Source organism: Accipiter gentilis, chromosome 4, assembly GCF_929443795.1.
Source record: "Accipiter gentilis chromosome 4, bAccGen1.1, whole genome shotgun sequence".
Classification (NCBI taxonomy): Eukaryota; Metazoa; Chordata; class Aves; order Accipitriformes; family Accipitridae; genus Astur; species Astur gentilis.
The window spans coordinates 47,567,420-47,590,913 of record NC_064883.1 but is presented as its reverse complement, the minus strand read 5'-3'; the positions used below and the strand labels follow the sequence as shown (position 1 = coordinate 47,590,913).

Below are 23,494 nucleotides of genomic sequence, written 5' to 3'. Positions count from 1 at the left end.
CCTCCAGCCCCCCAGCCGTGTCCTCCTGTGTGTGTCCCCCGTGTCCCCACACCACCTCTATCCCCCCGGCTGTGTCCCCACGTCCCCCCCCATGTCCCTGCTTTGTCCCCCTGTGTCCCTCTCTCCCATGTCCCCCCCGTGTCCCCTTGCTTGCCTCCAGTCCCCCAGCCGTGTCCCCCACATCCCCCCCGTGTCCCCACACCACCTTCACCCCCCGGCCGTGCCCCCCCCGTGTCCCTATGTCACTGTCCCGTGTCCCCACACCACCTCCAGCCCCCCGGCCGTGTCCCCCACATCCCCCCCGTGTCCCCCCACCACCTTCACCCCCCGGCCGTGCCCCCCCCCTTTGTCCCTATGTCACTGTCCCGTGTCCCCCCCGTGTCCCCCTCTCCCCGTCCCCCTGCCCTGTCCCCTTCCCCAAGCCGTGCCCGCGTCCCCCGGGGGGGCGGGCAGGACCCGGTTCTCCGGGGCAGCGGCGGGGCGGTTCGGTACAGCACGGAACCGGGGAGGGGGGGAGCTGGGGGGCGACACGGAGGCACGGCTCGGTACAGCACGGGAGGGCGGGCGGACGGCGGCGCGGCGGGTTGCCGGGAGATGTAGTCCCGGTGCCCGGTGTCCCCTGTTCCCGGTATCTCCCGGTGTCCCGGTACCGCGCAGCGGAGCCCGGCGGGAGGAACCGGCCCCGGTGGTGCTGTCGGTGCCCCGGTGGCGGCCGGGGGTGGTGGGGTGGTTGGGGGGGAACGGGCGGAGGGCGGCGGGGGCGGGGGGACCGGCGGCCACCGCGGGTGAGGCGGAGCCCCGCAGCGGCGGCGGCGGCGGCGGAGCAGGTAGGGGGGGCGGCGGGAGAACCGGCCCCCGCCCCGAGGCCACGGCGACGGGCGCGGCGGGGCGGGGCGGGGACCGGGGTCCGTGCGGGATCGGCACCGGGATCGGGATCGGCACCGGGATGGGGACCGGGAACCGGCGGGGGGAGCGGGAGCGCGGGGCGGGGGGGCTGGGAGGGGGGGGACGGGGGGGCAGTTGTGGGGGGGGGAGGCAGGAAGGGCGGGGGGGAGGAGGGAGAGGCAGGGCTGTGCCGGGGCAGGAAGGGGGGGGGGGGGGGACCGGGGGGGCGGGACAGGATGGCGGGGGGGGACCGGGAAGCGCAGGGTAGTGCGGAGCGGGAGGGTCTGGGGGGGACTGAGGGACGGGGAGGGGGCAAGAAGGGCTTGGGCGGGGGTGCGGGGGGGCACAGGGGGACCGTGGGGGGGCCGGGAAGGGCGGGGGAGGGCGAGAGGGAGGCCGCGGAGGGGCCACACCGCTGGTGCCGGCGGTGGGTGACTCCCCGGGACGTGTCCCCGGGTCGGGGGGCTGAGGGCTGGCTGGGGACCCCCAGCAACCCCCGTCCATCTGCCCCCCTCCCCGCTGACAACCCCCGAGCTGGGGCCAGAGGGCGGGGGGGCTGGGGTGGGGGCTTCCCGCTTGAACCCCCCGGGGACCCTCGCTGTTTCTCCCACCCACCCACAGCAGCCCAGCCCCGCCGAGCACCGCACCCACGCCGGACCCGCACCGGACCCGTGCCATGAGGGAGAGCTTCGACGCCCTGCACGCCCTGGGTACGTGCCCACTGCTCCCGGGGGTCCCAGCTCCGCTTCTGCCACCCCCAGGGCTGGGCAAGGTGGGAGACAGGGGGGTGCCCGTCCCTGGCAGCGGGCAGGCACCGCCAGGGCAGGTTTTTGGGTGCAGGTAGAGGCTTTTGGGGGGCTCAGCCCGGTCCCATCCCACCCTGTGCAGGTTCCCCCATGGCCAAGCCGGAGCCGGTCCCGCTGGCAGAGCGGGGGGAGGAGATGGAGGCACCGGGCTGTGCCGGCTCAGGTGGGCGCCAAGGCGGTCCTGCCCGTCCCCCTGCCTGTCCCCCTGCCCTCCCTCTGCTCCCGGGGGTCTCCCGGGATCCCCGCAGCATGAGGGGCCGTCCCGGAGCCGGGGGGGTACCCTGGCTTTGCCCCCTTTGTCTCCCCAGCACAGCTGGTAGTCCCCAAGGCAGAGGCGATCCCCGAGGGCGACGGAGAGGAGCCGGGGGCTGCGGGGGAGCTGGGGGCCCTGGAGCACAGCTGCTCAGGTGAGGGTATGTGCCAGCATTGCCAGCACGTGGCAAACCCACCGGATAGCATGGCACAGCCCCGCCATGCACCCGGAGCTCCGGCCACAGCCCTTTGGCTGCTGGGCACGCTGGGGCTGCGTGGTGACGGTCGTTCTGTCCTCATTGCCGGTGGCGGTGCTGGAGTCGCCCGTCCTTAGCGTGGGGCGTGCCGAGAGGTGCTGCGTGTGCCGAGGGGAGCGCACGTCCCCACCGCTCTGCCGTGTGTGCCCCACAGAGGACTGGCTGGTGAGGAAGGTGAAGGTGGAGGAGGAGTATGAGGAGTGGCCGGCTGGCCCCGGCACCGAAGCCCTGCTGGCAGGGCAGCCCCCGGCCGGCGCCTTCCTCCATGCCACCGGCATGCCAGGCTGCACGGGCACCTGCAAGCCAGAGCAGCCATGCCCGGAGGAGCTGGGTTACGGCGGGCTGCCCGCCTTCGCCCTGCCACCCTGGCCGCTGCTGGGCCAGAGCCCGGCCGGCGCCGACGGCTGCGAGCGCTGCTTCCAGGCGCGGCTCAGCCTGCAGCTGCCGGCGGGTGAGGGCGAGCCCCAGCCCTGCGGGGGCTGCGGGACCCCGGCACCCCCACGCCCCTTTGCCTGCGCCCAGTGCGGGAAGGGCTTCGGGAAGAAGGCGCACCTGACCCGGCACCTGCGGGTGCACACGGGCGAGCGGCCCTTCCCCTGCAGCCAGTGCGGCCGCTGCTTCCGCCAGAAGATCCACCTGCGGTCCCACCAGAAGACGCACACGGGAGAGCGGCCCTTCCCCTGCCCCGAGTGCGGCCGCCGCTTCCGCAAGAAAACCCACCTGGTACGGCACCAGCGTACCCACACCGGCGAGCGGCCCTTCCCCTGCGCCCGCTGCGGTCGCTGCTTCGCCCACAAGCAGCATCTCCTCCGGCATCAGCAGCTGCACGCCGAGCCGGCGCCGGGGGACGGGGACGCGGGGGTCCCCGCCGAGCAGAAGCCCTTCCCCTGCCCCGAGTGCGGGAAGAGCTTCAGCTGGAAGAAGAACCTGGCGTCCCACCGCCGGCTGCACCGGGAGGGACGGCCCTTCGCCTGCGCCGAGTGCGGCCGCGGCTTCAGCGACAAGCGGCACCTGACGGCGCATCTGCGGGGGCACATGGGCCTGAAGCCCTACGCCTGCCCCCACTGCGAGAAGACCTTCAGCCACAAGCCCAACCTGACCACGCACCAGCGCACCCACACCGGCGAGCGGCCCTTCGCCTGCCCCCACTGCGCCCGCGGCTTCGCCCACAACCAGCACCTCCTGCGGCACCTGCGGGTGCACACCGGCGAGCGCCCCTTCGCCTGCCCCCAGTGCGGCCGCTGCTTCAGCTCCCGGCCCAACCTCATCGCCCACGCCAAGGCGCACGCCGGCGCCCGGCCCTTCGTCTGCGAGCAGTGCGGCCGGGGCTTCAGCCGAAAGTCCCACCTGGCCCGGCACCAGGCGGTGCACACCGGCACCCGGCCCCACGCCTGCACCCAGTGCAGCAAGCGCTTCAGCTCCAAGACCAACCTGGCGCGGCATCAGGCGGTGCACACCGGCCACCGGCCCTACATCTGCACCCAGTGCGGCAAGAGCTTCAGCCGCAAAACGCATCTGCTGCGCCACGAGCGCACCCACGCCACTGCCGTCACCGCCACCGCCGCGCCCCGGCAGAGCTGGCCGGCCCCCGCCGCCCCGGCCCCCGCCGCCCTCTGCCCCTGAGCGCCGGGGACTGAGCGCCAGGACGTGCCCGTGTCCTCGGCACCCTTCCCCCAGGCCGGGGACCCTCCTTCGGGGCTCGCCGCCGGCCCCTGCCTGCGGACACCAGCCCTGCCCGCGGCCACTCGGCCAGGCAGGGTCCTCCTGCTGCCGGTCAGCTCCAGCGCCGTTCTCCCGCAGCGCATGGCACAGAGAGCGGCTTCCAGGGGTGCGGGAGGCGACGTGGCCAGTGGAAAAACCTCGGCTCTGAAATGGTTTTAAAAACCTCGGAGTGAGGGCTGGCCTGCGCCAAGCTCTGTGCCGGGGCTGCTGTGGGAGGTGTCGGGGGTTCTGGGGGAGCCCCATCCCATCCCCAGGAGAGGGGGGGTCTCCGCACCGCGGTGCTAGTCGTCAGGGCTGCGCGCGGGGTGCTGCAGGGCAGAGGGGCACCGACCCACCCGGGGGGGCTCCGCCGCGGTCAGAACAAACCAAAACTGCCAATAAACTGACTTTTGTTCAATTTTCCCGGGGGTGTCTCGGGGCTGAACGGGAGCCGTTGGGGCGAGAACGGCTGGGTGGGCTGGCAGAGCCGCGGTGCCACCGGGCCTAGGCCGACGCCGGGAAGCTGCTCGGGGACATGCTCGGCCGCTGGCTGTACCGTGAAGCAGCCGGTGCCGGTGCCGGGCTCCTGCGGCGCTGCCACCGGCCCTCGCCGGGGCCGTGGGTCCCAGCCCCACCGTGTGCAGGAGCCCGGGCGGCGGCGGCGGCCCCCCAGGAGCGTCTCCGACCGTTGCGGAATACCGGAGGGGCAGCGAGGGGTCGTGGCGTGATGGCGTCCGGCTGCCGTGGGACGCGGGAAGGAGGGCAGCCCGGTTGCCCGGTCCGCCGGGCGGGCGGGGGAGGCGGCGGGGGCCGGGGCGGCCGCTCGTCTCCGTGGCAACCGGGGGGGGGCGGAGCCGCGGTGGCCGCCGGGAGCCGCCGTGCGGTGAGTGCGGGCGGGGGTCACCGGGGGGAACGGGGGGGCTCCTCACGGGGTTTGGGTCCCACGCGTGTCCCGCACCCCCAGGGCACCCCACGGGTGAGCTGTGGACGAGCCGGGCCGGGCCGGGCCTCCCCCCCCCGCTTCCATCGTCCCCGGCCGGGCTTCGGCCCCCCGCAGCCGGGGGGGTCCCGGGGGACACGGGGCAGGCCCCGACCCCCCCGCCGGTGTTCCCCCCCCTCTCCCTTAGCCGCAGGAGCCGAGCGGATCCGGGGGGGGCCGCCGGCCAGGATGGAGGGACGCGGGGAGGCCGAGGTGGAGGAGGAGGAAGAGGATGAGGAAGAGGAGGAGGAGGAGGGGGTGCGGATCACCCCCCAGCTGCTGAAGGCCAGCACCGGGGAGTTCGCCCTGGAGTCCATCCTGCTGCTGAAGCTGCGGGGCCGCGGCATCGCCCACCTGGGCTGCCTGGGCGACTGCGCCAACCTGGAGTGGCTGGACCTCTCCGGCAACGCCATCGCCCAGCTGGGACCGCTGGCCGCCCTCAAGTCCCTCGCCGTCCTCAACCTCTCCCGCAACCGCGTCGCCAGCCTGGAGCCGCTCGGCTCCTGCCACAACCTCCAGAGCCTCAACATCGCCGGTAACCTGGTGAGCAGCCTGCAGCAGCTGCGCTGCCTGACGGGGCTGCGGCGCCTGGAGAGCCTGCGCCTGCGAGACCCCCTCGCCCGCCTCGCCAACCCTCTCTGCGCCGCCCCGGCTTACCGCGCCGCCTTGGCGGACATGTTCCCCGGCCTCAAAGCCATCGATGGCGAGCGGGTGTCCGGTCGCGGCAGCGAGCTCTACCAGCTCTGCCGGGATCTCGACAGCTCGCTGGGACGCGGCGGCGGCGGCGCTGGTACCGGTACCGAACCGCCCCGCGCAGCTCAGCCCTGGGTGGAGGCGAGTTTCTGGGAGCCGCAGCCGCCCCGGCGCAGCTCCATCATGGAGGAGGCCTACAAGCAGTTCGGGGAGGTGCTGCAGGAGTGTCGGGAGCTGAGCCGCCGCGCCGACGACACCATCGCCCAGGCGGAGCGGGCGCTGAGCAGCCGGCCCGACCCCAACTCCTTCGTCTTCTGAGCCGTGAGACCCCCTGGTCCCACAAGAGGAGACCCCCACACACACGCCACCACCATCCCAGCCCAGCCCTCGCTGGAGGGATGCCAGAGGAGCCACAGGGGACCTGGCCTCGCGTGCGGGCTGGGGGGCTGCCCGAGCCCCGCGCTGCGCCAGAGCAGCATCCCACACGGACAGGGGTGCTGGGGCTGGCACTCAGGGTGCTCCATCACCCCTTAGGGGCTCTGGGACGGGGAATTGGGGCTCCCTGTCCCGTGCAGAGCTGCAGCAGGAGCAGAGATGTCCTTAGGGATTTTGGAGCCATCCCTGAGCTTTCCAGCCCAGAGGAGAGACTGTGGGGTTGGGGAGGCTGCACATGGGGACTGGGGGACATTGCGGGGACCAGGGAACATCACGGGGCTGTGCAGTAAAGGCATGCCATCCTCCGACATGCCTCTCTGCTGCATCGCCCTGGGCCCCGAGCAGCTGGGGGGGGGGACTTGCTTCTACCCACTGCTCTGCCTGGACCCGCCGTGTACCCATCCCTCCTCCTGGGCTGGGGACAACGGGCAGGGGGTGACGCACCCAGTGCTGGAGGGGAAGCTGGCATGGAGCTCCCATGGCTGGAGGGATGTGGGACTGAGCCCACCCCAGGTCCCCCCACCCACAGCGATCCCCGCTGGGAATAACAGCGGCGACAGCAGGAGCCAGAGCCGGGGTTTACTGGTGAGCTGGGGGGCAGGTGGGGAAGGAGGGTGTCCAGGACTGTCCTTTGGTCACACAGTGCTGGGGGGTGGCAAGCGGGGGGAGCCGGGCCGGTTCCCCGTGGCAGCGTCCGTCTCCTCCAGCTGGTGGAGGTGGTGGCCTGGAGAGGGGACAGAGGAAGGGGCTGTCTGCGGGAGGAACCCCCCCCGCACGTGCCTGTGCATTCACACACACACACACACACACACATATCTGCTGGTGACCTTGTCCCTGTCACCCTGTGCCCAGGGTCAGCATGCCCTGGAGGCAGCAGACCTGGCTGGAGATGTCCTGGGGGGATTTCTCCAGGCCAAGGACAGTCCCCAGCACCTGGAGGGGGACCCCGGTCTGGCTCCACTCTTAGTGGAGAAGCATCCACGTCCCACCAGCACCAGGGGATGCCGGAGCTCTGCCGGCAGGGGAGGGCTGCATGTTCCCCACTCAACCCTGCCATCCCCGGCACCTACCGTGTGGGGATGTGGGGACGGCCGCCTAGGCTGGCAGCCCCTTGGAGAAGGCGTACATGCCGGGGAGGTAAAGCACGTCCACCGACTTGCCGGCCTCCTCCACTGCCCTGCACTCCGCCTCGTCTCGGTGTTTGATCTCCTGCGGGGCAGAGCACACGGGCTGGCACCCACCACGGCACCACAAGGATCCCGGCAGCTGGCGGGGACCCGTGCCGGTGCCCGGGAGACAGCTCACCTTCACTGCCAGGTGATGGCTGGGGCCACAGTTCTGGTACTTGTCCAGCACCTTGGGGACATCACCGCTGTCAAACTTGTAGCAAGCCAGGCAGGTCGGCTTCCTCTGGGGAGAGAGCACAGCACGTCACCGCCCAGCCCCCCAGGGACCCCCAGCGGGTCCTGGCCAGCCCCCCAGGCCTGGGGACGTCCCTGCCACTCGCCATGGCATGGCAGGAGGGCAGCGCCGGGCACAGCCACGTCGCCACTGCCAGGAACTATCGTCACCTCCAGCCCTCCCCGGCACACACGGCAGCGTGGCAGAGGGACGGGGCAGGTAGGGGAGTCTGGGGGAGGCAGAGGTGCCATGTCGCCATGGGATGTGGGCCAAGGGAGGGGGACACGCTGTCTGGCAGCCCCGATTCACCCGGTTCTCCAGGGTCCTGCAGTTCTGCCGCCGCGGTGCCCTCTTCCCACAGGCCGTCTGCACCAGGTTGACGCGCAGCTGGACAAATGTCCCCGAGGGGTCTTCCTGGGGGGAGAGGGGGACAGCCCGTCAGCTGCAGGGGGGGACAGGGCAGCTGACGTGGGGCCAAGAGCTTGCACCGTGCTGCAGTTGGTGCGGAGAGGGGGAGCAGAGGGACCCCAACCCCTCGCAGCCCCGAGCATAAGTCCAGCCCCAGGGAACAACCTCTCTGGGACCCTACAAGGGGGCTCCCAACATGGGTGAGTGGCCCAAACTGGAGGGTCCCCACAGCTCCCAGCCCCTCCCAAGGAACAGGCACATCTGAGCCACCGCTGTCAGTGCTCCTGGCTACACCAGGATGGCCAGGCACCAGCAGCTGCTCGCCCCGTGGCCAGCTGTGTCACAGTTAATGAGTAGCTGAGCTCTGCCAGCCCCTGCCTGTAAGTCCCTGATGACCAGCCTGCCCACACCGTCCATGTCAGTGGGTCCGTCCTCGCACGCAGCCGTCCCTCCTCCGGAACACCCTGGCACCCACTTCCCTCTGTGACACCCCGACCCCCTCCCCACCCACCCTGCTGACGCCAGGCCAGGGATTTGGCGGCCATCTCCCCCCTCTCCGCAGCAGCAGCCCTCCCGGGGGGCCGAGGGTGCCCACAGCCCCTGGCGCTCACCCGCTCGACAGCCCCTTCCACCGCCTGCTCCTTGAAGAAGAACTGCACGTTGCTGCGGCTGTGGAAATATTCCAGCACTTCCTTCACCACCCGCCGCTGCAGCGGGGACTGGCTGGCAGTGGCCAGGGCCACCAAGCCCAGGCAGAGGGCTAGTGGGAACCTCATCCCTGCGGCGGGGGGCTGCCGGGGCTGCCTGACCCCAGAGAGCCTCGCCAATTGACCTGCTGGTGGTTTTGGTCTTTCATTAACTGATTTCCTGGGAACTGCCCTTTTTCCGCCCCCAGGCTGGCCCCGCAGGCTGCTTGCACGGCCCCCCGCCCCGGCACGGCCCCTCTGGCACAGCCACGGGGAGGAGGGGCCGGACACAGCTACCGCCGGCGGCCGGCACGCGTACAGGCGGCGGGCATACCAGCGTCAACCCAGGAAAATGCGAGGCTCATCCGTAGCCTTCTGCCACGCGGGAAGGGGTGCTGAGGGGCCGGGAGGGGAGTACATCTCCCACCTGGGACAGAAGAGCCACTCGGGCTTGGGCTGGCAGCCCTTGCCGGGTAGCTGACCATCGCCACCACTGTCAGGCACCCCCGAAAGGCTTCTCCCCTGCCCGCCCTGCCCTGACACGGGGTGAGCCTGTGTGGCGGGGAGGGAGGTGGTGCTGCCCCGGGGGTGCTGGCTCTCCCCCAGCTGGGGTGGTGGGGCAAAAAGCCGTACCAGACAAAAGAAGAATGGCAGTCCATGTCTTGGGGGGGCAGCCAGCAGCATCGGGCATGGGGGGGGTTCACACTCTCACAGTCACTCCCCATGGCTCCATCCTGTCCTGCCAACCCTCTCCGTGCCTCCAGTGTTCCCTTCCCACGTGCCGCTGTGAGGATCTGAACGCCCCGCGGCACCCGAAAGCAGCCGCCGGAGTGCCGCCGAGCCCCCGGGTTCCCCAGGCCCGTGGCCAGTGTCGGGTGGGGGTGGGAGGGGGAGTTGGGGAGCGAGGCCTCCTCCCCCAGAGCACGACGTGGGTGCTGGGGGGGTGTCGGGTGGACAAACGTCCCCAAAACAAAGTCGAATGGCTGAAGTGCGGCTGAGGCCCCAGGTGTCCCCGGCCGTGTCGTCCCCCCCCGCCCCGGTGTGGGACATGGCTCCCCGCACCCTGAGAGAGAGGGACCGGCGGTCACCGCCTGCCCCACGGCCTCCACAGTGGCTCCGGCTGCCCCTCAAGGGCCGCCGAGCAGAGGCCAGGACGAGGAGGAGGAGGAGGAGGAAGGCCGGGGCCTGGGGCGGCGGTGACACGGGTAACGGCGCGGGGGGGGGGGGAAACACACACGACACTCTCGCCCGCCCGGGGACACTCTATGATGGCGCCGGTGGGCGCTCTGGCAGCGCGCCAGGCGGCTCGATGGTGCCGCGCCCGGCGCCGCCGGCAGAGGGCGCTCCCGCCACGCCCCCTCCCTTACGGGTGCCGCCGCGGGACACGCCCCGCTGACCCGGAAGTGCTTGGCGTAGGCGGAGGGCGTGGCCGCTTCCTCCCGCCGCTCCTACGTCACCGCCGCGGTTAACGTCATCGTGTCGCGGGACATCCTCCGCCCGTGAGTTTCCCCCGGGGGAGGCGGCTCCGGGGCCTGGGAGGGGGGGGGGGGCTGTCGCCATGGTAACGAGCGGCCCGGGGTTGGGGGGGTGGTGTCACGGTGAGGGGCCCCGAGCGGTGAGACCGGGGGAGGAGCCGGGGGGGAAGGGGGGGGGGGTGTTTCCTCGGTAAAACCGTTACCCGGGGACAGCCCCGCCGCGGTAACGGCCTCCCGCCGCCGGGCAGCGCCGGCTGCCGGTGCCCGCGGGGCCGCAGGGCTCCCCGCCAGGGGGTGGGCGACGCTGCCGGTACCGCCGGGCCGTGCCCGCCCCCCCCGCCATCGCCGTGCCCTCGCCACGTTCGCCTTCGAGGGAGAGGCGGGAAAAGCTTCGTGATTTCCCAGGGCTGTTAGAAACGGGATCTGGGACTGGAAAACCGATGGAGAACACCGCCGCCGCCCTGTCCCCGTGACCCAGAAGCAACCAGCCGCTCTGGACATCTCTCCGGATTTTAGCCGCCGTGCCGCCCGCCTCTGCGGCCTCTCACCCATCGCCGCAGCCCTGGCCCCCTCTCCCCGCCTGCCTGCGCCACGGGAGCCTGCCCGCAGGCGGCTGCCCACCAACCCAGGGCCTCCTGGCTTGTAAATAGATTCGAGGCCGGGGCGGGGGCAGATTTTCATGGGTTTGGATGGGGGTTCTCCCCCTCTGCTGCTCCCAAGCTGTCTTTTCCATTTGGGGTGCCCTTGGTGGGGTTCACTCGCTGCCGAGGGGCCGAGTTTGTGCCGTGGGCGCGAGGCTGCGCAGCCTCCAGGCCCTGCCTGCGCCCCTGCCGCCTTGTGCCCGCTGCTCTGGCGAGCCTCGGAGAATTCCCCCACCCTGCCCCACCCCGGCACACAGTTCCTGCCTCTCCTTGGCTGCGCCGTGTCCGTAACACCCCAGGGCACGATGTGGCTCAGTTAAACACGTAGACAAGGTGCTGGTGGGGCCGCTTGTGGCTTGCCTGAGCTGGCCACAGGATCATCAGTGCTTGGTGGGACTTAATGATCAGGGGCTAACAATGCCTCATGTGGCGCAGAGCTGCGTCCCCGCTGCTGTGACAGCGCCCTGGGATGGTGCCCCTTGATGGGCATCCGTACCAGAGGATCCCAAACCCCTGAACGCAGTACGTTGCTGGGGAGGGTTGGGATCCCAGCCGGCTCCCATGCTGCACGGCTCCACAGCCGGCACTCCTCTTGCCGGCCAGATTCCAAAAATAGTTCTAATTAAGCCCAGGTGTTCGTCAAAGCATCCTGATCGCTGCCAGGGCTTTTAAAGGGTGATGTGAGACTTGCAGATGGGGGGGGAGGCCCTTCTTCGAAGCATCGTCACTGCGTTAGCCGCCTCCTCAAGGCATGGGATGCTTGGAGAGGAGGGAACAGACCAGGCACCTCCAGAAAAGGCGGGTGAGGCATTCCTTTCTGACCAAAATTGAGCAAGAAGGCATTTTGCTGGTTGATCTCAGATCAGGTTTTGACAAGGGGGGTTGGTCAGAGCCAGGCTGGGCAACCCTCGCTTCCCCACAGCACAGGAGCGGGCAGGGCTGCGCCTTTGCTGTTGCCCGCTCGCTGCGGCAGGGCGAGGCCACGCTGGGTCTGGCTTCCAGGCTGCCGGGAGCTGTAGTTCCCCGTGCCCACGGCCACAGGCAGCGCTCGGCGTGCGGTGACAGGCCTCTCGGCGTGAACTACAAATCCCAGTAGCACTGCCTGCAGGGAAGCTTTGCTGTAAACAGAATGAATCCGGGCCAGACCCCGGGGTCAGTGCCTTCCGCTCCCCTAAAATAACTCGGAGGAGGAGGAGGGATACAGACGCCAGCGGAGCTTCTCCCGAGGCAGTCAAGCTCCTCCAGTTTTGCCTCTTCCCGTGCCGCGCCGTTTCCCCCGCTCACCGGCTCCTCTCTCTCACTCTCCCAGGGACCCGCAGCAGCCATTTGGAGGAAGTCGGGGAAGATCGGAGCCCGCGACCGTGGCGGAAGGCGGAGGGGAAAGACAGCCGCCGCCCCACGCTCTCCCCGGAGCTGATGTCCTCTCCCCTCGCCGGGCGGCCCCAAGGGGAGCGATGTCTGCAGGGGGAGCACCCCAGGTATGCGCAGGGCCGCAGGGTGGGGGCGGGCAGCAGCTTCCCCTCCGTCCCTGGGGGAAAGGCCAGAGCGGGACCAGCTCTGACCGTGCTCCTCTGTGGCAGAGCAGAGCGCGCTGCCGGGGCGGTTGGGAGGAACCCCTGCTCCTCTTTCATGCTGCGACATTTTGGGGGGGGCCTTGTTGGGGTTTTCCCAAGGGCTGGGAAGTCTTCGGTGCTTTTCTCCTCATCATTTAGAAATACCAACACCCGAGGAGCTGCGTTAGCCCTGTGCGAGACTTTTTCTTTTAAATTGGCGCTTCTTAAAGTTACGGCAGCCGCCGGAGCGCAGGCTGGGCTCTGTGTCTTCTGCCATCTGCTCTCCTTGCACTCTTGCCAAGCTACGGAGGAGTTCTGAGGGAAGAAAAGAGGAATCCTGGGGAGGGGAGATGGGCGGATTGGGTGTCGAGCTTCCCGGGAAAAGCTGCTTTGGCTCCTTATCGAGGTTTCCTCCTTCGGTCCCGATCTTGGCTGGGTGATCACACCCAGGTGGATCCAAGGGATCTCATTAGAGGGGGTAGTGAACGCGTGGCTTCAGCCCTTAGTGAGCTCCACTTGAGGGTTTCTGTCAAGCGATGCTCTTGCTGATGAGGAAACTGAGGCACAGAGGAGAAACAGCTTTCCTGTGCCAAAATAAGTCGGCAGAAAAGCAGGAGGTGTCACTCCAAGCCCTGGTGCCTGCCCAGAGCCCTGCCTTCCCACCCCTCTGCCTACTCACTCTGCCTGTACCTCCCTGCTCCTGCTCTTTTCCTGAAGGATTAGAGCTGCTTTTTGACACGCTGTGTGCAGGGGCTCAGGGGCAGCAGTGCTGGGCAGAACCAGCCCTTCCTCCAGTGCCGGAACAGCTTTTCCCAGCCCTTTGCAGGGAAAGGGGTCCGGGATTTCTCCTGGCTGTGCTCCTGTGGATCCGGAGTCCATGGAGAACGCCTTGGTGGTGATCCTGCTGAGCCAGGATCCTGTTATCTATCAAATTCAGGTTCAAGGGGGTTTGAGGGCTTTCTGAGGGCCTGGGCGTTTAAAGCAGCGTGGCGTGCCTATCAGCCCCGGGCAAGGCACACACCTCACTGTGGGGCAGATCTCACCGGTGGGGACCCATGGGTGTTTGGTGCTGGTCTGAAAGCCCACCGCCTGTTCTTTGGGTCACAGAACCACTGAGGTTGGAAAAGACCGTTAGGATCATCGAGTCCAACCATTAACCTAACACTGCCAGATCCACCACTAAGCCATGTCCCTAAGCGCCACATCTACATGTCTTTTGAATATATCCCCAGGGATGGTGACTCAACCCCTTCCCTGGGCAGCCTGTTCCAGTGCTTAACAGCTCTTTCGGTGAAAAATTTTTTCCTAATCTCCAATCCAAACCTCTCCTGACACAACTTGAGGCTGTTTCTTCTTGTCTTATCGCTTGTTACTTGGGAGAAGAGACCAACCCCCACCTCACTACAGCCTCCTTTTTAGGTAGTTGTAGAGAGCGATAAGGTCTCCCCTCAGCCTCCTTTTCTCCAGACTAAACAACCCCAGTTCCTTCAGCTGCTCCTCATAATACCTGTGCTCTAGACCCTTCACCAGCTTCGTTGCCCTTCTCTGGACATGCTCCAGCACCTCAATGTCCTTCCTGTAGTGAGGGGCCCAAAACTGAACACAGTATTCGAGGTATGGTCTCACCAGTGCTGAGTACAGGAGGATGATCACTGCCCTAGTCCTGCTGGCCAAAAAACCCAAAGAAACAAGCCCCCAAAAAGCGATGGCCATCTGCTGAAACTGTTCTCCTCTCTCCTGGACCAGCCTGCCCACGCCCTGAACTTACTCCCTTACCCCAGGCTGAGCGAGGGGCCGAGAGCCGGACACGAGCTGGATGCTGTCAGCGCGGAGATCCCGTCCGACCCCTGCACAGGTGACCACCGAGAACAGCGAGCGGCAGACAGGCAGCACCGCACCGGGCAGGCTTTGCCAGTGTAGGGAGGGGGCTTGTGCGTTCTCCAGAGTACAGTCAGTCCTGCGGTAACACCAAGTCCGCCTGACTGCTCTTGACCATGGTGGGGGGATGCAGTGGGTGACGCACAGATCATATGTAAATTATGCAAATGTGGCACCATTGCAAGGAATCCCCAGCCTGGAGAAGGTCCTTCAGCCCCTCTGCCAGCTGAGCTCCTCTGCTAAAGATGGAGATTTCTCTTCTGCTTGGGAGGCTCAGGTTGGAACTAATCGCATTTTTGTGGTAGCCTTTGAAATCTGATCATAAAAGCGTTATGTGGGATCTAAGGCTACCTGAGTGAGCGTGTGAAAGACTCTGGAAAGGAGTCATTTTCCAAGGACTGGCGCTCCTTCCCACCTTTCGCCTTGCCAGGAGGAGGGAGCCTGGTGCTGGTATTTCCTTTTATCTTTAATTATACGTCAGGCAGCAGAAGCTTAAAATAGATGAAAGCGATGCCCTCAGGCTTCGTTAATTTTAGCTTATTTGTGAATTAACGCAGGCATCTCCAGCATAATGATGTCTATGCCAAACGCCTGTTTTGCAGTGTGACAGTTCATGGTGACCAGCTCTTATTCCTTCAACCAGGCTACAGATTTTTCAAGCCCGGTGGTTTGTTCGGTATTAAACAGTCGGAGGAGCCGTACACCGAAGGCCAACAGATGCAGGAGGAGACCAAGATCCTCGTGAGCCCCTGTGCGGGTAAGTGCTCCGCATGTCCCAGCGGAGGCTGTGGGAGCAGTGGGAAACTGGCCTTGGCAAGGGATGTTCCTCTTGTGGGAAAAGGCCATTTTGGGGCAGCTTGCAGCCATTTTGGGCCAGTTAATGGCAAGTTTTTGCTATCGTGGCTGCTGCCAGCGCCGCTCTCGGCGAGTCAGGGGTGGAGCGGGCTCTGGGAAGCTCTGGGAAGGGTTCTGCTCCTTTAGGGTGTTATAAACTGCAATGATTTAGTTTTAGGTAGTCCTGCGAGGAGCAGGGAGTTAGACTCGCTGATCTTTATGGGTTCCTTCCAACTTGAGCTGTTCTGCAATTGTATGAAAGACTGTGAAATTAATATCTTGAATCTTTTTGAAATCTAGTTGAGCCCGGTCGAGTGAATAAAGTCGAACAGCCCGAGGAGAAACCGGGGGGAGCTGCCGGCTCCCTGGAGCTGTATCCTGCAGCCACCAGCAGTTCCAGCCGCTGGTTTCATGGTGGGCAGCGTGCACCCGAGCGGGCGGGCATGGAGAGAGATGGCACCGCCAGCCTCAGCCCGCTGTCCACCCGAGTGGCCTGCTGGGTGCCGCAGCTCGGCGCCGGCCCTTTCCGCTGCGCCCAGTGCGGGAAAGGTTTCCGTCAGAAGCAAAGCCTCATCACGCACGAGAGGATCCACACTGGAGAGAAACCCTACAGGTGCGGGGACTGCGGGAAGAGCTTCAGCCAGCGGCCCAACCTCCTGACCCACCGCCGCGTGCACACAGGGGAGCGCCCCTTCCCCTGTGCCCAGTGCGGCAAGAGCTTCAGCCAGAAGGCCAACCTCCTGGCCCACCAGCGGATCCACGCTGCTGGAGAAAAGGCGCTGGCTGGGGGTGAGCAGGAGGATGGCACTTCCAGCAAGCCGAAGCTGCGATCCCAGCAGAGGAATTACCAGGAAGACACCCCCTTCGTCTGCCCCGAGTGTGGGAAGAGCTTCCGACAGAAGCCCAACCTCATCACCCACCGGAGGATCCACACCGGGGAGCGTCCCTTCACCTGCTTCCTCTGCGGCAGGAGCTTCAACCAGAAGACCAACCTGGTGACCCACTACCGTGTGCATACGGGGGAGCGCCCCTTCGCCTGCACCCAATGCGGCAAGCGCTTCACCCAGAAAACCAACCTGGTGACACACCAGAGCACCCACACGGACCTCCGTCCCTATCCCTGCGGGCAGTGCCAGAAGTGCTTCAAGGACAAAGTCTCCCTCAAAGCCCATCAGAAGACTCACGCCCCGCGCCAGCGGCGCTGCCCAGGCCGCAGCCCAGCCACCGGCCTGCCCTACGGGGCTGCGCCCACCCTGCTCCAGCCTGGCGGTCCTGAGTCAGAGGCCCCCTTCAGCCCCATGCCAACGCTGCCCGTTCAGAAGATCGCTGAGGGCCAAGAGCTGTACTCGTGTACAGAGAAGAGCTTTCCCCCCAAGGAGCCGCTCCTGCCGCACCAGCAAGCCCCCCTGGGTGAGCAGACCTTCCCCTGCGTCCAGTGCGGGGAGGGGTTTTGCCAGAAGGTCACTCTCCTCCGGCCGCAGCACAGCCCTGCCGCCGAGGCTCCCGGCGGGTGCACGGCAGCCTTCAGCCACGGCCCACACCTCCTGGGGCACCTGGGGGTGCAGCCTGTCCTGGGGGATGCGACCCCACCAGCTCCCCCGGCCCCCGGGGTGGAGAAGCCCTTCATCTGTAACCAGTGCGGCAATAGCTTCGGCCTCTGGCTCTCCCTTGTGGCCCACCAGAAGACCCACATTGGGCAGAAGTCCTACCCATGCCCTGAGCATGACAAAAGCTCCAGTGATGAGCTGTCCCCCAAAGCTTCCCAGGAGAAGCAGGTGGAGGGGAGGGCCTGGGTGTGCCCCGAGTGCGGGAGAAGCTTTGCCCAGTATGAGCGTTTGGTAAAGCACCGGCAAAACCACCGGGGCAGAGGGCCCTACCGCTGCGACGTCTGTGGGAAGAGGTTCAGCCTGAAGACCAACTTGGTGACCCACCAGCGCATCCACACTGGCGAGCGTCCCTTCACCTGTGGCGTCTGTGGCCGGCGCTTCAACCAGAAGGGGAATCTGGTGACCCACTACCGCACGCACACGGGGGAACGCCCCTTTGCCTGCCCCCAGTGCGGCAAGCGCTTCGCCCAGAAGCCCAACCTCATCGCCCACCAGAAGACCCACACCGGCAGGCAGCCCTTCACATGCCTGGAGTGTCCCAAGCGCTTCAAGAGCAAGCTCTCCCTGCGGGTCCACCAGCGAGTGCATGCAGCGGAGAGACCCCAGAGTGAGCCGGGCCAGGCCCCTGGCCTGCAGACCCACCCTGGCAGCCCCTATCCCTGCTCACTCTGCGGGGAGACCTTTGAGGAGCACGGGGAGCTGCAGCTGCACCGGCAGGGCCACGCCGGGGAGCGGCCGCACGCCTGCGCCGAGTGCGGGAAGCGGTTCCGGCAGAAGGTGAATCTGGCTGTTCACCAGAGGACCCACACTGGCGAGCGGCCATTTCGCTGCGCCGAGTGCGGGAAGGGCTTCAGCCAGAAGGCTCACCTCCTCCGGCACCGCAGGACGCACACCGGCGGCATCCCGCCCTCCTGCTGCGAGGGGACGTGCCCAGCGCACCCAGAGGAGTCGGATGGGAGCAGCACACCCCTGGGAAAGGGTTCTGACCCCCCCAGCATGCTGCTGCCCCCCTGCTCTCGTGGAGCTGCTCACGGATCACTGGCTCGGGAGGAGCTTCGGCCAGGAACGCAGCCCCCCAACAGACCGGAGAGCCCCTCCGGGGCAGCAGATATCCTCCTGCAGCTGATGCAGGAAGACCACCACCTCGTGTCTGGTTCCCACCACCCGCAGGAGGGACCCGCAGGGCAGTGCCCCTGTAAGTGCACCGAGGGAGGAGAAGGCTTGAGCCCAAAGCCGCCGAGCCTGCCGCCGCAGTGCTGCTGCGCTGACTGCGTGAGCCAGCGGCAGCTGCTCCTGAAGCCCCAGCCCGACTGCCGAGCAGAGCTCTGGTGCAAGTATGGTGGCTGTGGCAGAAGCTTTGAGGAGAAACGAGTCCTGAGAGTGCCTGAGAGAGCACACGGTGAAGAGAAACCCTCGCCGTGCCCCAGCTGCTTGTAATGCCTGCGCAGGCTGCCGAAAACCTGCCTCGGGGCGAGGGACTGGACCTCATCAGCCTTGCACTAAAAGACACCAAACCTAAAGCAGCGGTGGCTCACGCTGAGGACCAATCGCTGACCAAATGAGGACAGTGTCGAGGGAAAGCCGCAAGCTGGGATTCGTGGTGCTTGCCAGGACATGGTGGTGGTGGTGGTGGGGACTCAGGAGGCGTGTGGTGGTTTTGGGAACAGGAGGCTCAGAGGACCCTACAGGCGGGTATCGGATGGGGTGAAGCAGGAGGTGGACTCAGATGTGCCATGTAAGCTTTCTGTCTCATGAACATACCAAATCTATAGAGGGTATGGAGCTGAGGAGCAGTGACAGGACCCAGGATCCGCAGCGTTTGCTCCTGCTGCGGCTGCACAGGCTGTAGGGAGCAGGAGGAGCTCGGGATCCAGGATCCCTTGGCTTAAAAACCTCTTCCATCATGCAGCAGGCGCAGCAGCGGCATGCCTGCCTGCTCCTGTCTCCAGGTTCAGTGGGTGACACACAGACCCAGAGACAGCCGTGGGGCAGTGAGGGGCCTCTGTGGGTCAAAAGCTTCTCCCAGAACCCTCCATCCTTCTTTTCCGGACTGGATGTCGTTCTACAAGGACACGTTTGGGATGGAGAGCCAAGACTCCCGCCATCAGCTGCCCACCAGCCTGGGCAGAGGAGGAACAGCTTGGCTGGGCGGGAGGAGCAATCTGCAGGAGGCAAGGCAAGCTGGGGAGAGGTGCCAGGGCCCTTTTTGCCGTGGAGGTGACCTCCTGCCGATGCTCCCCAGCCAAATGCAGCAGGATCCGGCCTGTGGCTTCCCCAGGGGTAGAGCAGAGGAGCTGGGTGAGCACCGTGAAAACGGGAAACAGCCGGGAAGACAGCCCGGAAGCATCTTGGCTCACCTTTGCTTCCAAAAGGGACCTGGGAGAAGCCTCTCTTCTGAGCCCGGAGGAGCCGTGCAGGGTGAGGGGTGGGGTGGGGAAGGGGGGGTGTAGCTTGTGCTTCTCTACTTGCTCTGTGGATAATCTTTCTGACTAGCACCTCTTTCTGGTACTCAATTAACTTCTGAATAGGTAACCCAGACACGCCGGGAGAGCAGTAGCAGTTGTAGTCTGCCGGAGCCATTGCGGTAGCTTGCGGTGGTGATGTCTACCCATTTCCCTGCCCAGCAGGGTGTCCCAGCTGCTGCAGGGCTGCCGGCAGCAGTGGGGGGGGCACCGGTTGCTTGCTGGGGCTTGCCTGGCATCTCCGCTTCCCTGTGAGTGTGGCAGAGCCCGTGACACTGGGAGGCGAAGCTGCAGAGCCGCTTCGCCACACACCTGGGGAAGGGATGTCGGGGCAGAGCTTTAGAAACGGGAACTGCGCGCCTGAAAGCTGTTCTCGCTTTGAAGGGCATTTTATCCAAAAGGGGAAATGAATCTTGCATGCCGTGTCTGAGGGAAGCCGTCACCCTACCGCTCCCCTCCCGCATGCCGGCAGCCGTGCCCCAGCTGTGGCATAGGAACCGTGTCTCGCTGTGCTCGGCTGCCGAGCCTTGCAGCTGTGACCGTTAGGCAAAGACCTGCCTTGAAAACACAGGGGATGGTGTTACCACAGCCAAGCTCAGTGCCGTGCCGCTCACTGCCAGTGCCCAGCTACTCACCTGCATTTTGGGGGTGTATCCTGGGGGGGTAGCATAAGGAAAGGCTTTGTCATCTGCCAGGGGCCGGGGTGGCAGCCAAGGGGACACCGGGACGGTCACAACTGGAGTTTCAGCTGGGGTGAGGCACCCTGAGCTGATGAAGCAGCAGGGTGGGAGCTGCCTGGCAGAAGGGTCCCGGCACCCAAAATCTAGCAGGCCAGGGTGGGTGTCTGCCCCCATCCCCTCCTTGCCCCACCCCCACCCCCCCAGGGCAGACATGCTACCCTCCTCCCCTCCGCTCTCTTCCAGCAGCATTTCAGGTCCTTGCAATTCTATTTTTTTGAGGTTATTTAAAATAAAAGCTTTCTCACAGCAGCCTCCTGGCTCCTCTGTCCTGGGAAGCATCGGGGCCATACCATGGAACGAGCCCAGCCTAGGGGCCAGGCTGGGACAGCGGGGTTCTCCCTTAAGCTCAAATCCAGGCTTGAGCTTAGGCTCGGGTGAAAGCAGGTGAATTTCTGGCTCTGTCTCGAGCTCTTCCTGACCTTCAGGGCTAGAGCCGCATCCCTGGACCATGTGCCTCCTTCCCTTGCTGAGCCGGCAGCATCTTGGCGCCCGTGGGTTGGCACGGCACCGCGCTGCGGCTTGGCATGAGTGCCACGTGCCAAGGCCAGCCGCTAGCTGCGGCACCCAGGGTTGTGCGGCACCAAGGCTCTCACAGAGGATGACGGCAGGGACGGCGTTGCAGGGCACCATGGACGCGGTCCCAGAGGAGCCGCGGTGCTGGCCAGCCCCAGCCGCCGTGCTGGTTGTTCATCCCTGCGTCCGCTTTGCTCCTCTCGTTTTGTTGCAGTTTCATTTATGGTCGTGCTGCTGGCAAAGGCACTTGCCAAAATGCTCCTGATTTTTCCATCTTGTAGCAAAAATGTCTGAAAGGAACAGGGAAAACGTGCAGGATTGGCAACAAAGCCAGTGACTTGTAGCCTTTTTTAGGGCCAGGAGGGCTGTTCCCATCCACCAAGTCCTGGCTGCTCCTGGCCTCTCCCAGGCTTGTGCTTGGGTCCTTGGCTTGGTTCTTGCCGCCAGATGAGCCAGCTCGGGGGTCAGCAGGAAAACCTCCATCCCTGGGACTGTGGCAGGTTTAGATCCCCCCAGTCATGGTTCCCAGGTCTCCATATGGCATCCCCTGGGCCTCGGCTGCTCCCCATGCCCCCCCAGCGAGGCTGGGCTGCCTGGGGACATGCTTGCCGAGCCCCTGAGGCACTGGGAGCCTGACCTCGCCACAGGGACCTGAGCCACTGCCCTTCGTACCCCCCTTGCCATGGTGGGCATGGGCCTCCTGCCCTGCAGCTGGGGTCAGGGGGGCCACAGAGCCCTCCGGCCCCCACCACCTGCTCCCAGCCCTCGCCAGGGGCTCTGCCAGCTGCCAGCCCCTGGCCCAGCTCGCAGGGACCACCAGCGCAGCCAAGGGAGCAGGACCGGCGCTGGGCCAGGTTTTCTGTCCTACCGACGGGCAGAGAGCTGGCCAGGCTCCAGGGAGAAGCCCATGGGAGGGCATCAGGCCTCTGTTGTGCAACCGCAGCCAAGGCTCTGGGAGTCTGTGGGGGCCGGAGAGCTCCCGCGCGGGGTTGCGGCAGGCTTTGTTACCAATAGCATCCACTGACGAACCCCTCCAGGGAGGGAATCCTTTGCCAAAGAGTCGCCAGCCCCCTCACCCCACAGAGCATGGTCCCCCTCTTACGAAAAACCTCAAACCTCTTCCTGGCCCAAACGTGTGAAGGAACAATGTTTTGGGGAGAAAGATGTGGGGAGTGGCAGAACCTCCCCAGGCCAGCAAACACCCCCAGCCCATGGTGCTGGGGACCCAGGATGCTTTTGCCACGAGCTGTGCCCAGCCGTGATGCTCACCACACTCCGGTGGGGATGTGGGAGCCAGGGCAGCCTCCTGCCATCCACCCCTCATGGCTCAGGAACAGATGTCCCCTGTCCTGTCCCACGGCAGCCCTTGGCTCCACTGCCTCCACCAGAAAGGGAGTAACACCAGGTCTATGGCTTCCCAATCACTTCCCCGCTGTCACCCCCGGCCGGCTCCGGCACTCGTGGTCACGGTCCCCTTGAGAAGGGGACATGTCCCCACTTGCCCCCTGGGCAGCCTCACCAGCCAGCTTCTGGCTTCAGCAGAGGCAGGCGTGGATGGGGCCGATGTTTTGGCATCACCCGGCCCTGGCGCGGCAGGTCTGGGCAACAGAGCGATAGCAATCTCTGCTGCTGGGTGTCCTAACCGAGCGTGCTGCCCGACTGCCAAGCGCTGGCAAGCTGCAGCCTGCAGAGAGCTGCTGTGCCGAGCATGGCTGGAGGGTGCCCAGGGCTGGCCCCGGCCGTGCCACCTTGCCTGTGCCAGGCCCGGTGCCCTCCAACGCTCTCTGTGGCCGCTGAAACTCTCCAGGACACGTCGGTCTGCGCAGCGCTGGGCTTGGTTACGGCCTGGAGGTGCTCGTGACACACGTGAGCTCCTGGCACTGCTGGCTGCTCCGCTGCAGCAGCTGGGAGTGCCACGGGACCACAACGGGCAAAAATGCCTCGTCCCCAGTTGCAGCGGGAGCTCAGGACCAGCGTGGCCCACGAGCCGGGCACTACACAGCCCACGGTGCCTGACCATGGGCTTGGCCGCTCCTTTCCCCATGACATCCCCACAAGGGGCTGCAAAGGGCAGCCCTGGTGCTGCAGGCAGGGTGCTGGGCTCTGCCGCGATGAGGTCTGCGCTGCAGCACCCGCTGCAGTCACAGGCAGCCCGTGGCTCGGCAGGGACGGCTCGGGGACTGGTGGTACAGCCGGCTTTGTGCCAGAGTCACTGTCACATCTGCTGTGCTGCCACCAAAACACAGCCCGGCGCTCCTGAGGATGGCCAGTGGCTCTCACCCCGGCACTATCCAGCCACAGCTCCCTGCGCTGGGGGGGATGTTTTGGGGCCCCCCAGTCCCGCCGGCAGGCGGCTGCCCGCTGTGACGGGCTGCACGGCCGTGCCCAGCACACACAAGCCCATCCCGGTCTGGGAGAAGCCACTGTTTCCATGCAGGCTGGCGTGACTCAGCACCAGCAGCGTGTCCTGGCCCGGGAGCCAGCTGCAATGGCCTCGCCGTGTGTCAGACGAGGCTGCCTCGGCCGCGGCGGCAGCACCGCGCGCACCACCGGGGAGCCCACCCAGTGTGGAGGGTGCTCCTCCCTGTGCAAATGCCCCCGAACCGTGGTGCAGCCGCTTGGCAGCCTTGCTACCCGCCGGAGTCACCCATGGGCTCACCGCCCATGTGCTCGGCACGCTGTGGGCACCGTGTGCCGCCGGCTGGGCATGTGGCTGAGCACCCCTGGCCCCGGCTGCCGGGCATGGGGAGGGGGTCTAGGGGGCAGGACCCGGGGGGCTTTGGTTGTTGTCCTGGGGCAAACACACACCGGCTGCGCCGAGGCCACGCGACCGCTCCGTGTGCCGGCGGCAGCGCCAGGGCCTGACCGGGGCCACGGTGTGGGACCCCTCCGGTTTGGACCCCCGGCGCTCCCCGTCCCGCCAGACCCGCCATTCCCGCTCCCGAACCCCATCTCGGGCAGCCAGGCCTGTTCCTCTGGTTTTGGGACAATTTGCGCCAAATCCTGGGCCCGGGGGTGGGGAGTGACGTTGCCGTGGGTTGGGGGCGAGCATCCTTCGCGGCGGTGGGGGGGGGTGGGGGAGGTTGTCCCCAGGTAGGGTGGGCGTCCTGCCGGGCCCCAGCCCGGGGGGCGATGCTGCCCGGGGCCGGGGGGGGGGGGGGGGGGGATGCTGCTGCCGCCGCCGCTGCCGTGCCCGGCTGTGCCGCCCCTCCGCCCGCCCCCCCCCTCGGGCGGAGCCGCCGCAAGGCCGGGGTGACGGGCGCGGGCGGGCGCCGGTGCGTCAGCGGG

General features: G+C 66.7%; 3 protein-coding genes across 3 annotated transcripts; 2 read left to right on the top strand and 1 right to left on the bottom strand.

Annotated features, from left to right (window-relative positions):
* The first annotated feature begins 1,266 nt into the window (after positions 1 to 1,266).
* On the top strand, positions 1,267 to 19,923 carry LOC126037617 (zinc finger protein 850-like). Its single transcript, XM_049798065.1, has 5 exons — positions 1,267 to 1,595; positions 1,774 to 1,854; positions 2,000 to 2,104; positions 2,355 to 3,739; positions 15,394 to 19,923. Exons 1-5 carry the CDS (start codon positions 1,562 to 1,564, stop codon positions 17,926 to 17,928), a joined length of 4,140 nt encoding a protein of 1,379 aa, XP_049654022.1. The 5' UTR covers positions 1,267 to 1,561; the 3' UTR covers positions 17,929 to 19,923.
* On the top strand, positions 4,758 to 6,286 carry LRRC61 (leucine rich repeat containing 61). The gene has a single exon (XM_049798055.1). It carries the CDS (start codon positions 5,070 to 5,072, stop codon positions 5,889 to 5,891), a length of 822 nt encoding a protein of 273 aa, XP_049654012.1. The 5' UTR covers positions 4,758 to 5,069; the 3' UTR covers positions 5,892 to 6,286.
* Positions 6,568 to 8,721, bottom strand: RARRES2 (retinoic acid receptor responder 2). The gene is made up of 5 exons (XM_049798064.1): positions 8,429 to 8,721; positions 7,719 to 7,823; positions 7,314 to 7,418; positions 7,079 to 7,217; positions 6,568 to 6,732 (listed from the first exon to the last, which is right to left on the bottom strand). Exons 1-4 carry the CDS (start codon positions 8,591 to 8,593, stop codon positions 7,104 to 7,106), a joined length of 489 nt encoding a protein of 162 aa, XP_049654021.1. The 5' UTR covers positions 8,594 to 8,721; the 3' UTR covers positions 6,568 to 6,732; positions 7,079 to 7,103.
* Positions 19,924 to 23,494: the final 3,571 nt, after the last annotated feature.

Bases quoted from the DNA above. Each gene is read 5' to 3' on its own strand.
- RARRES2 (XM_049798064.1), bottom strand. From the start codon at position 8,593: ATGAGGTTCCCACTAGCCCTCTGCCTGGGCTTGGTGGCCCTGGCCACT. The intron at 7,824-8,428 runs GTGAGCGCCAGG...CTCTCCCCCCAG, and splicing joins TGGAAGGGGCTGTCGAGCGG to GAAGACCCCTCGGGGACATT. The intron at 7,419-7,718 runs GTGAATCGGGGC...CTCTCTCCCCAG, and splicing joins GCAGGACCCTGGAGAACCGG to AGGAAGCCGACCTGCCTGGC.
- LRRC61 (XM_049798055.1), top strand. From the start codon at position 5,070: ATGGAGGGACGCGGGGAGGCCGAGGTGGAGGAGGAGGAAGAGGATGAG.
- LOC126037617 (XM_049798065.1), top strand. From the start codon at position 1,562: ATGAGGGAGAGCTTCGACGCCCTGCACGCCCTGG. The intron at 1,855-1,999 runs GTGGGCGCCAAG...TTGTCTCCCCAG, and splicing joins ACCGGGCTGTGCCGGCTCAG to CACAGCTGGTAGTCCCCAAG. The intron at 3,740-15,393 runs GCCACTGCCGTC...TGGGTGCCGCAG, and splicing joins TGCGCCACGAGCGCACCCAC to CTCGGCGCCGGCCCTTTCCG.